The sequence below is a fragment of the Galleria mellonella genome, unplaced genomic scaffold (genome assembly GCF_026898425.1).
Source record: "Galleria mellonella isolate WM207_F2 unplaced genomic scaffold, CSIRO_AGI_GalMel_v1 utg19, whole genome shotgun sequence".
In the NCBI taxonomy this organism is placed as follows: Eukaryota; Metazoa; Arthropoda; class Insecta; order Lepidoptera; family Pyralidae; genus Galleria; species Galleria mellonella.
This window is the reverse complement of record NW_026442028.1, coordinates 1,282,278-1,295,676: the sequence shown is the minus strand read 5'-3', so window position 1 is coordinate 1,295,676 and position 13,399 is coordinate 1,282,278. Positions and strand designations below refer to the sequence as shown.

General features: G+C 34.2%; 1 protein-coding gene across 5 annotated transcripts in view; it reads left to right on the top strand.

Annotated features, from left to right (window-relative positions):
• Nucleotides 1-13,399, top strand: part of LOC113521497 (tyrosine-protein phosphatase Lar) — a 494,469-nt gene that overhangs the window by 444,674 nt on the left and 36,396 nt on the right. For all 5 annotated transcript variants that reach the window (XM_031912897.2, XM_031912899.2, XM_031912896.2 and 2 more), the window contains one exon: nt 10,448-10,558. In XM_031912897.2, coding sequence (XP_031768757.1) covers nt 10,448-10,558 — 111 coding nt within the window. The remainder of the gene's footprint in view (nt 1-10,447; nt 10,559-13,399) is intronic.

The following is a 13,399-nucleotide window of genomic DNA, read 5'->3' as shown; positions in this document are numbered from 1 at the left end:
ACGGATTGTGCTCAAAGGAATTATTCAATATGATGCCTACGGCCACTTTCTGTCATCGTACGGCTCACCATCGACAGGGAGTTTACCCTCATACCTTACAGCCTGAATGGTCGCGTACAACGCGGTTTCGGAGATGTTTTCTTCCACGAACACTCAGGTTATGGAATGAGCTCCCTGCCGAGGTTTTCCCAAGAGACTACAGCATGGGGTTCTTCGAAAGGGAGTAAAGAGGTTTCTTCAGGTTCGGCAACGCGCGCGTAATACCTCTGGTATTGCAGGCGTTCATAGGCTACGGTAACCGCTTAACATCAGGTGGGCCGTATGCTTGTTTGCCACGTCAGTGGTATAAAAAAAAATCCAGATAATTTGAGAACCTGCTTCTTTTAAAAATCGCTCCAATATTACAATCAAGCGTCGATAGAACGATAAACTGTATCAGATAATGTAGTTTCATCATGTCCTAACAATAAAATAGGCCGCACTTTTGGACGGGTGCTATATCAAATCTACTATGAGAAGGGTAAAATGGTCCTGTGTTAACCCGACTTGGTCTATAGAATTTAAAGTGGTCTAAATCCTAGTGAAATATTTGACAATTTATTTGTATTGTACCTGTTTTAATTACAGAGCTGGTGTAATTTAGTGAGCGCACCAGCGGTGTTATTGCTAATTTAGAATAACATTTAGTTCTCAAATGTACACTTTTGTATGACATTTTATAAACAACTCTGTTTGAATAAATTAACACTACTAAATATATTACATAACACTAACTAGTTCCATAATCCACGTTATTTTCTTTTCTCTGTATATTTTTTTTTTTATTTTATACTACTTAGAATGGCAAACAAGCTGACGCCCCACCTGATGGAAAGTGGTAACCGTCGCGTATAGACATGAGCAGTATCATGGACATAACAGAGTATATTGTTTCACCCATGATACCCCCCATGCGTTGTCATTCCTGAGGACTCAGGTGTTATTCCTCTGTACCTAGTAAATTCACGCCATATCCCAGCCTTCAGACCGAAACACAGCCATGCAAACACAACTGCTTCACGGTTGAAAACCGAATGGAACAGAGATACCCAAGCAATCGACTTTTGTACAAGTCTCCCTCTGGTATTTTACTCGTATAAAAATTCTTTTATTTTACTCCTAAGATTCTCGAATAATTATATGAGATTATCTAAATATACAAAGTTAAAAATGTTTCCTTCTTACAGCTCAATTGTACTGGATTCGAACACGGTAATGTTAGTTAAACATTACCGTTTACTAATACACCATGGATACTGTGGCATAAATACATTCAATTAGTAAATTTCTCAACCACTTTTTCTCAATATCATTTTATTTGATATACATAGAGTACATTTATTTTTATCGTAATTCATGCGGGCCAGGCTTAAGGTTGCCCACCGTACCTATAACATATCGTATAAATACCATAGCACTATATACTAGCTCACCGTACTATATACTATTAAATTAATATATAGTTTCCAAAAATATTATATTTCAGTAACTAAAATATAGTAGGCATTTACAAAAAGAAAATTTTCAATTATGAATTCGAAGTTATGAGACGAGAGAATCAGAGCAAGTATCTAGCTAAGTATGTATGGTTTTAAAAAAAAATTCAATTTTACTAAACATACAATTGCTTTTTTTTTATCTTTCTAATAGTTTATTTAAAAAATACTATTATCAGCCGAATAAATGTTGGCAACCCTAGCCAGGCTACGAGTTACAACTAGTGTTTTATAATACTATAGTGTACTGGGCTACGGATATATAGACTCGTAATTTATTACAATAAATTATACTACTGTATTTACACAATGAAAACTTATCTATAAATAAAATCTAAATTGAAACAAATTACGCCCGATTGCTCTCGAACAAATGAAATTCAATATAAGCCACGATTTATGAGTTAAGTAATCGAATTGGAGCCCTTAAATTATTAACACCTGTACGCGAACGTAACTAATACATATTAATTTCGTGCGTAAGCCGTATTCACCAATATGCGTAAAATTGAAACATGAGAATTGGAAACCGGTTTGGGGCGGTTACAACCGGTATATCAAAGACCGGTGGAAACAAGGGGTGAAGGGCTTCCGGAGTTCCCAACGATCATAGAAGACGTTCCTTTGAGCTCGGGAAGAACACCGTAAATGACTTAATGCATAAACTTTGTGCGAACATGTCTATTATTTAAACAACTCCTTTTACGATTGTATTTTACTAAATCAGATATTATTTTACGGAAATCCATATCACTGGTTAATTATTAGTTAAATAATTGTTATCAACTAACTAGTGATTTTATTTTTTCATTTAAAGTTCAATATACACATTACTAAACTATAGACAAATGAAAGTAAATAGAAATGAATACATAAAACTTTATTATGCTAAGTGCACGAAATTTTATTCAATATCATACACAAGATTCTATTTGTAAAATAAGAATTCAATGTTGCTCCTCATTTTCATCCCCATGATTTCCTTTTTATTTATACAACTTAGAATGGCAAACAAACTGACGGCCCACCTGATGGAAAGTGGTAACCGTCACCTATAGACATGAGCAGTATCATGGACATATTAGAGTATACTGTTTCGCCCATGATACCCCCCATGCGTTGTCATTCCTGAGGACTAAGGTGTTATTCCTCTGTACCCGTGTAAAATTTTATTCATGATGTCATGAATAAAATTTTACACCGTAGCTAATAACCCTTTCCCTGAATATGGCAATTTTCATTCTAATCGGTTTAGTACATTTCGTCGAGAAAGAGACTGACTTATTAAATTTAGATATTTTCATCATTCGCGGATTGTTTCTTACTTGTACCACACACAAAGATATAAAGCGGAAAGCCTAGGGATCATGACGGTCGAGCGCGCGATCTTTTTTATTTCATTGCGTTTGATTCAACACTCTAGCGGATTTGATTTCTATCTTATAAACAGGATCGATCCACGAAAATGGTTAAATTTGTCGCTCGCTATTATAATAGATACATACTTTTTTATATATATAATATTTTTTATATTATTCTTCGTTACTAATCCTGCTAATATTACAAACGTGAAAGTTGGTAAAGATATTTAGATATTAAGATGTTTGTTCCTTGATCATCCTTCAGTGACTGGAAAAAAAATTACTAGATGGAAATGTTATGGCAATTCTGCTCAGGCTACTGATTTATGTGGAGGGTTTATCCCTTCTTTTCCCGTTGGTATCATAACAGGTGTTGGTGTACTAAGAGGACTTAATGGTCGAGGGTTGAGCAACAGGGTCCCTCTTAAAACGTCACCAAAACCTAACTGCATGCGCCAACTCGCCTTTCAAGCGTGGCAACTACTGGAAACCCCCCTTTATAGAGGAGGCCTACGTTCAGCAGTGGACAGATATAGCTGATATGATGATGATGATAATTTTTAACTGAATATTTATTTTAACTTTCCATTTGAATATAAACAGTAGATTTCTTTTTACACATGTTGTTTGAGTGAAGTTATACTGTTCGTTTCAAAGCATTGTTCGCCGAAAATTCGCGCTATTTGAAAACTAGCAGTCTACCGCGCGTACATGAAAACTACGTCCAATATGAGTATCAAAATTTCATTACTGGTTTCACAAGTCAGATTAAAAAATTGCTACTAGAATAAAACAAAAATTGTTTTCTTTTTTATGCAACTCAGAATGGCAAATAAGCTGACGGCCCATCTGATGGAAAGTGGTAACCGTCGTCTATAGACATGAGCAGTACCATGGACATAACTGAATCTACTGTTTCGCCCATGATACCTCCCATTAGTTGCCATTTCTGAGGACTCAGGTGTTATTCCTCTGTACTTTGTAAATTCACGGCCATATTCCCAACCTTCAAATCAAAACACAGCCATGCAAACACAACTGCTTCACGGTTGAAATACGAATGGGACAGAGGTGTCCTAGCAAACAATTTTTGTACAAATTCTCCCTCTGGTATTTGGTGATGGGAATCGTTTACTACTCCGCTTTAGTCCAACCTTGTTTGTAATTTTATTAGTTGTATTGACAGACGTTGTTATACTTCTTACCGCCACTTTTGTTTATAGGAATAAAAACTTTTATATTTTACAAGCTGGAGCAGACAATACATAATATAATCTACAGCCACGCATGCTTCTTTAACAAAATTTTACGTATCCACCTTGGACAGATCCGCCCCTTTATTTTCTTAACCAATGAAGCAGGACATTTTTGTTAAACTCATTATGACTCACGGTTGCCAACCCGTCTGTCAAGCGTGGCAACTACTGGCAAAACTCCTTATGTTAGAGGTCTATGTTCAAAAATGAACAGTCAACGGTTGACATTATGATGAATAATGGGGATCTTAGACCTCGATACTAACAACTCCCTCGGTTGAATAAATTTGATTGATAATAATAGCCCAACAGACTATGTGTTGAACAAACAGCCAAACTTTTTTCAACTTTTACATTTATAATATTTGTAGAATAAGATAAATCTGGCTTATAAAACATAAATTGTTTATGATCAATAATGATGGATGGGGGCGAACAAGACATAAAGAATTACAGTGAAATTTTGTATTTGGAACGTCTCTATTGCAGTTGTGAGCGATACCAATATATAGGTAAATAGTATATAATGCCTTTAGATTATATAGATACAGTTACGAGAACGAATAAATTTTTGTCTTTCTTTTTTTATCAGTGTTCTATATATTTACGCATACAATGTATCTTGACGTCTCTAAATTCAATTATTTAATAAATAATTTTTTTTTACACATTAAAAAAGTGCAGAATTTATAAGACAAAATAAATATAGAAGTAACAAAAGAATCACTTATAACTATTTATCACGCAATATTGTATGAAAAAGTTAAACCGCTTTTTTTCGAAGCATTTGTATGGAGATACTCTATCTATATAAACTAAGATAATATTATATGAGTTATAAAGAAATTATTCACCAACACTATATTACTGTTAAATTCTACTAGAAGCAAATAAGTACATTTTAATATTGCAATGTACTGCACAGAGCATAACATTATATTTTTTAATAACTTTTTAAATAACAGTAGAAAAATCACGAATAAGATAATGTAGATGCCAACACATTTTTAATATTTTTATTAATATTTGTTAAGTGGTTTAATACAGTAAACCTGTATATTTTTAATATTACATAACATGAAAACTATAGGAATGCCAGTTATAGTTATATTCTATGGAAGCAGCAAATTATACATCGGTACAATAACTATGTATTGGTCTAATATTGAATATATAGATAATAAACCGCACGCAAATATGTATTAAATATCGCTATTTCACTTTCGCATGCTGATGTGTATATCACTAATCATCATCATCATCATATCAGCCCTTAACTGTCCACTGCTGAACATAAGCCTCCCCCTTGGGGGGTGGTCATAGTTACTTCGCTTGTCAGGCGGATTGGCAACCGCAGTTAGGCTTTAGAGTTGTTTTAAGAGGAACGCTGCTTCTAATCCCTCGCCGTTCCTTAGTCGTCTCTTACGACATCCACGGGAAACGAAGAGATACGCTATTCTATGCCCGGACCACACGGCAGTAACTGTAATAAACTGTAATAACTATTAATGTCACCATAGTATACAATAATATTTTTATCATGTGTATACCTACCTAATAATACCTAATTCAAACAAACCATGAGGCCTCAAATGTGAAATATTAAAAATCTGAACATCATCGGTACCTATTTGCCTTCTGAATATCTAATTTCCGATCGATATACGAATATGGAAATGGTTTCAATAACTAATATACAACTACCATATAACCAAAATATAGATACGACTCAATACACGGAATTGAAAAGCGATATTTGCCATATCTTACAGAATGTTTATACCTGCAACCATTCCGAACAGAATATTATGTACAATTTATTTAGCCTACTTGATAGAAGTGGTGACAAAATATTAATAAAATATGAAAATCATATTCCAGATTCGAGTAAGCAAAGCCGCGGGATATAACTAGTATTAAATAAATCTATGTATAAATGCTACATACTAAATTGATCACGTAATCGCGTGGTTTGTATGAAAGGTAAAACTTTAATGTTTCATCTCTGGATAATTGGAGAAAGTTGAGACGTTTTATGAATATTATCGTGGAAAAATAAGGCTTATAACAATATTTATAGTACTATAAAACTTTTTAAAATTCATACATGAAACGTACGTATTATAAATGTGAAATTATGTGAGGATAAATGAATGTTTCTTATTCTTTCACACGGAAACTACTGAACACATTTTAATGAAATTTGATACATGTATGGGTTATATCACAGCTCAGCATACAAGATAGCTTACGTACTGATTCGCGTAGGTAAAACCCGCGAAGATGAGTATTAAGTACGTATTACGTATTAAGAGTCTTTGTATATTTTACGGTTATAAAAAGATATATATATATATATATATATATATATATATATATATATATATATATATATATATATATATATATATATATATAATAACATAAGTTTCATATCTTCACTTAAAATTCACTTATCATCCGCCCTATTCAGCGGAAATACGAAACACATACGAAGGGGCATTCACCGAGGTATTTTTTTTTCTTAAATTCAACATGTAACCTTCGTCAGAGTCGTACAGAGCTATCGTCGGCTGTCACGGAGCCCCCAAGTCGCACCACGTAGGATTTTCTAGTTTCATTTGATTACAGAACGGACCCGTGGGGGCCACCGTTACTTGGCGCCCAACGTGGGACCGACGTGTATGCGGTTATAATTTACGTTTTTATATTAAACCAGCTAGTTTCTATGGTTCCCATTTATGACGCCGTATGTAATACTAGTGATCTGTTGTTGCTTCGCTTGATTTTTTTTAAATAAGACAGTCCATACTACTCGCTGTTAATGTAACTTGCTGTAAGTAGAAGAATGTTTGAAATCAATCAAATATCTTTTGAGTTTATTCATTACGAGCAAAAAATCAAATCTTCATATGTCTTGATAACTAGTTTAGAAAAAAAAATATAACAGCTGTATATTAATTTGAAATAACAGTTTACAATCACGAAATATGATGAAGTAAAAGACTAAAAGAGAATTGATGACCCTATGGTGATGTGGCAACCTGCACGATCAACATAAATATATTATGTTTTGGTTGTCACATTGTATTCTGCGATGTGACATGATACTGTTCATATCTAGTCTATAGACGACTGTTACCACTCTCCATCAGGTGGAGCGTTAGCATATTTTCCTACCAATCTAAATTGCATACAAAAGCTACAGAAAAAAATATATCGAAAACTTCATCACAGAGTTCATTACCATTGTTCAACGCCTTTGGTACAAACGATTATATGACAATTCGAGACATATTATTTTTTCCATATATGAAAATCTGATAGGAAATTAGTCTTTACACTATAATATTAATTTATGCAAATATTCATTGTTAAATGTCATGGCGAAGAAATGATCGCTTCGATCCTTTAATTGTCCACTTCTGAACATAAGCCTCCACCTTGGAGGGGTTTTAGTAGTAGTGTAGCAGTAGTTGCCATACTTGTTTTTTTTTATACAACTTAGAATGGCAAACAAGCTTTGATGGAAAGTGGTGTCGCCTATAGACATGAGCAGTACCATGGACATAACAGAGTATACTGTTTCGCCCATGATACCCCCCATGCGTTGCCATTCCTGAGGACTCAGGTGTTATTCCTCTGTACCCAGTAAATTCACGCCATATCCCACCCTTCAAACCGAAACACAGCCATGCAAACACAACTGCTTCACGGTTGAAACACGAATGGGACAGAGGTACCCAAGCAATCGACTTTTGTACATGTCTCCCTCTGGAGACTCTGGCGGACTAGCGACCACAGTTAGATTTTAGAGATGATTTAAGGGACCCTGCTGTCCATTCCTCGCCCTCCCTTGGTCGCCTATTACGACACCCACGGGAAAGGAAGGGGTAGCTTATTCTATGCCGGGACCAATGATAGGGCAAATGATCGCTTATATAATATATATATATTATAAAATGATATATTCCGTAGATTCTTTTATTTTGACTTCCTCTTACACTAATACCTAACCATAGCATTTTTTTGTTTCTATAATATTTTTAAATTATATTTTTACTATTTGTACATTTTATTTCTAACACAATTTTTAATACAATACGGTGCGATTAATTTTATATCAATTGTCACATTAATTTTCTTTTAAACGCAAAATAAGTTAATGACGTCCATTTATAAGTTCACAACTCCTATAAGGCCGCATTATAAATTGACGCTTCCTCACATAAATGGCTCCAAACAGGTGTTGTTCATTGAAATTCGACTTAATAACCTTAATATCTCGTATGAAAGCACTATAAGCCACCCGCGGGGCAAGCACTGGCTAATGGAGCCTGCTTTCCTATGTTATTACACTATAAATCTTTATATATTTAGTCCGAGTGAATAAAATGTTCTAAGTTAGAAGGGATGTCTCATTCATTACAGATTATGTTACTTTTCATTTTAACCGACTTCAAAAATAAGGAAATTCGTAATTTATTTGTAACTTTTTATACATACATACATACATATCTGTCACGCCTGTCTCCCATTAGGGTAGGCAGAAACAATGGAACGCCAAATGCTTCGATTCAAACAAACCTCTTTCGCTTCTTCCACATTCATCAATCTTGTCATACACGCTCGTCGGTTACGGGTACTTTTAATTTGGCCCTTCTTCAGCACGTCGCCTATTTGGTCGACATACGTCCGTCTAGGGCGGCCCCTACCGACATCTCCATTCATTCTTGCTCGATAAATCTCTTTCGTAATTCTTCTTTCATCCATCCTCTCCAAATGACCAAACCAACGCAACATTCCTTTTTCAATTTTTGTCACTACATCGTCTTTCAGTCCACACTTCTCTCTAATCACACTGTTTCTTACTCTATCTTTTAAAGTAATACCACACATACTTCTCAAAGCTCTCATCTGTACAGCATTTATCTTACTTTCATGCTTCTTCTGCCATACCCACGATTCGCTTCCATACATGAGTGTTGGTGTCAGTACTCCTTGAATTATAGCAAGGCGAGCTTTGCTCGATACATTTTTACTTGACATAATCGAGAGCAGTGCACCGTTAACACTGTTTATTTTACTCTCCTCTCAATATCTCTGTCACACTTCCCATCCCTCGTAAACAAAGAACCTAAATATAGAAACTCACTCACTTGCTCTACTTTTTCATCTCCTATCATAATCTGGCATGCCGTTAAACTTTCATTCCTCTCAAAAACCATTACCTTCGTCTTCTTCGCATTTATTTTCATACCTTTTCTTGCATACGCTTCATTCATTATAGTCACCATTTGTTGTAATTCATACTCCGACGATGCAAAAAAAACTTGGTCGTCGGCGTATAAAAGAGTCTTAAACAGAGACTCATTCATCCTGAATCCACAATTAGATCCTTTCAAATCGGTCAAGCGACTGTCCATAAATAGGTTGAACAGCCAAGGAGACGCTACACAGCCCTGTCTAACACCGCGTTCAATGCCAAACCAGTCTGTATAGACTCCATTTATTCTGACACAGGCATTTGAATCCTTATATAAAGATTTGAATGCCCGTATCAAATGGCTGCTCACCCCATACATTGCCAGTGTTGACCACAGTTCATTCCTCTCCACTCTATCATAAGCCTTTTTAAGGTCAATGAAGGCGCAGAAAACCTTCTGATGTTGAGCTAAGGTTTTCTCTGTTATGCACCTTAAGGAAAAGACTTGATCCGTACATCCCATACCCTTTCGAAAACCTGTAACTTTTTATGTATAAGTATATTATGATATCTGCGTCAGTTCTTAACCGATTTTGATCATTATGTTTGCAATCTATACGGTATACCCCTATGTTGGTCACATATTAAATTTATATGAGCATGTAATAGTTTGAACACCATGTTTATAAATACAGTTTACTATATTAATTATTTAATACATAGGTGGGGATATATGCTTTTGTGTAAAATGAAATATCTAAAAATACCAGAGAGAGTCATCTGCTTGAGTACCTCTGTTCTATTCGTGTTTCTACCGTGAAGCAATTGTGTATGCATGCTGCGTTTCGGTTTGAATGGTGAGATATGGCAATGAAATTACAAGGTACAAAGGCATAACAACTTTGCCCTCAGGAATGACAACGCATGAGAGGTATCGTGGGTGGCCAGTAAATTCTGATATATTGGTATAATGGTACTGTTCATATCTATAAGTGATGCTTATCACTATCCATCAGGTGGGCCATCAACTTGCTTGCCATTCTAAGTTGACTAAAAAAACTATAAATGTTTTTTTTTTTTTCTTTTCAGGTACATTGCAAATAGTGAAGAGCGAGGAGAACGACCAGGGCAAGTTCGAATGCGTCGCTGAAAACGCTATAGGAACTGAATTCGCCAAGCCCACTTCGTTATACGTTAAAGGTATGTCAAACTATATGTATGTATGTAGTATGGTAAAGATTTCTTATTTATTTCAGAACTATAATTTTTCCGATATCAATCATGATAAAATGATCAAGCGCCACTCACGAGGACGCTACGTCTGCTCAATGAGGTAGTAGCGAGTTCCAATCTGGACTTATTTCACTGTACTGCCACAGAGTTCCGCAGAGCGGTAACAAATTACGCACAAATGCATTTTTAATATTTTTTTTATAACATAATTAGATTTTTATTGTTATTATTATTTCAATATTGTATTATTATAATGTTTGATTTTTTAATTTTTAGTGAGTGCATTGGAAAAACTGTGAAACTCGCCAAAAATATGTATATAAATAAATAAATAATTAAATAAAATCAGTTATTTTGATTTAAAAACGAAACCACCGAATCGATGTTGAAAAAATTTCTATGACTTATATACAATCTGATTTGACTAAAAATTCTCTAAATCGTATTATAAATAACTTAGTTATGTGGTAAAAACGTAAAGTAAATATAACGAATTTGAGAACCTACTCCTTTTTTAAGTCGGTTGAAAAAGCTTAACATTCAAAGCTTATAATATATATTTATCTACAAGAAATTTCAATAATGTATATGATGTTCTAAAGTTTTCCATCACTCGGTAATCGGTTTTAGACCAAACCACATCAAGGGTTTAGGATGCCCTGCCACGTGAGACGAACTGTCCTGCGGTCAAATTACATAATGATCTCGCGTTAATCAGTGATCATTTCAAAGGAACGGGCCAAAGGTTATTTTACATAAATTGAAATTCGGTAAAGGTCAAAGCTTACTAGTATAGTTAGGTACTAAACGTACTAAAAACGTCTTAAAATTCCTACGAACACAATAGATCATAGAGGTCTTAGATACACACAGGCAGTGTTACAGGATTTTCTGCCTAACTAAGCCCATTACTCAATAATAATAATAACAATTTTGTTACTATTGTATTGGTATGAACTAAAATAACTTGAGGTAGAGAATGTAAGAATATATCGTCGTATATATCGTTTAGTATATATCGTCTAATTTGTTTTTTTTTTTTTATTTCTTGTTATAATTATTTATATCATATTAAAAAATATGAGAATCTATGGGAAAAGTACAAGTATTTTTACTAAAAATTTTGTAAAATATTCATAATAATGAACTACTCATATTACTACTAATATTTAATAAAAAAAAATGTATTATTTTAAAATAAAGATTTGTATTTTTTGTTTGTTGCCTCATAACTCCGTCAATTATAAACCAATTTGGAAAATTATTTTATTATCTAAAAGAAAAATTAATTCATAAAAATTTTTGCAAAATTACCCTAGTAGTAGTTTAGTCTTTAAATGAGAATAACTGATTTTTCCATAATAGATCTCAGTTTTTTTTTTTTTTTTTGAGAAACGCAATCTTAATTTATTTTTATATTTTTTTAAACCGTTGTGCATTAGTAGACATCAAAAGTTGTAAAATCAAAAACTATAGTTATAAATACATACATATATATATTTTAATGGGTGATAATGGAATGGTAACTCTGCCTGCGTTGTCATACGTGAGGATGAAAGCAGTTCAGTTGGGCCATCGTGACAAAAACAAGATTTAATCACGTTGGTTTCCAGGAGAAACCACGTGGAGGTCGACCTGATATAGCATACTGCTAGCAATGGAACTGTTAGATACGCATTCCTAACAATCCCTTCCCCCGAATATATATGTTTTATTTTGTTGTTACTTCAAAATAAAGGTTCACGTAACCACGCGATTTGTATTATATATTCAATCCAATTTTGTAATTCCTCCGGTATTGTGAGTGCTTATGGGTAGTGGCACTTACCTGAGATTAGGTGAGCCACATGCTCGTTTGCTTCCTGTATTTATGAAGAAAAAAAAATATACTTTGTTAATCTGCTGTTTCATTCTTCTAAATTATTGTACTTGTTTGGAGAATAATATAATTAGGTAGAGACAGTCCCACATCCAAGAACTGTATCTATTTCTATGATAATAGTAGGCCATGTGACGTCATCATAGTTTTACACCAACAAAGTCAGGCTAAAATAAAGTATCTCCATAATATTTTATTAAAAAATAAATGAAAAATATATTAGAGATCAGACCACACCACGGCCATTAAATAATAAAATGCAAAATGCATTCCACCATCAGTTTGAATCACGGTGCTTGAAAGTCGTAAACCCAAAGCCTTCCTTTTCATTATACGCTAGGCTCATTACAGTTAATAATATAACAAATAGCCTCAAATAAGTCAGGCAACATGAAGTCGTAACGAGCTGAAAGTAGGCTAGCCGGTATAATATTCACAATATATTTCCTTCAGATAGCGTTGGGCGGCGCGGCGCCTCACGCCTCGCGTCGACGTAACACACCGTAACTTTTGTACGTTAGATAAACAGTGACTGATGTATTTGCTAGTGGCGTTATAATTTAAATAAATAAGTACGTGTTTCTTATTGTTATTTATTAAAAAAAATAAAAGAGAAAAATGAAAACAGCGACTTCAGCCGTGACAAAATTATTGCCTACGAATATCACTAATTCTTATTTGAAACGCAGGTCCTACGTCTTCAAGTAGGTTAAGTTTCGCAAAATCAGTTTTTTCTTCACAAGGGAAAACAGCAGTCTCGTTTGTCATAAAATTAAAATGTAACGACCCTCTCTACGGCAGGAAAAAATCAAATTCGGTTTCGAATCGGCGGCATAATCGCATAACGGAGTCTCAAAAAATAAAGACAAATTAGTAACCTCCTCCTTTTGAGATGAAAACAGTCTGTAAAATTTTTCGCCTCAAACCAC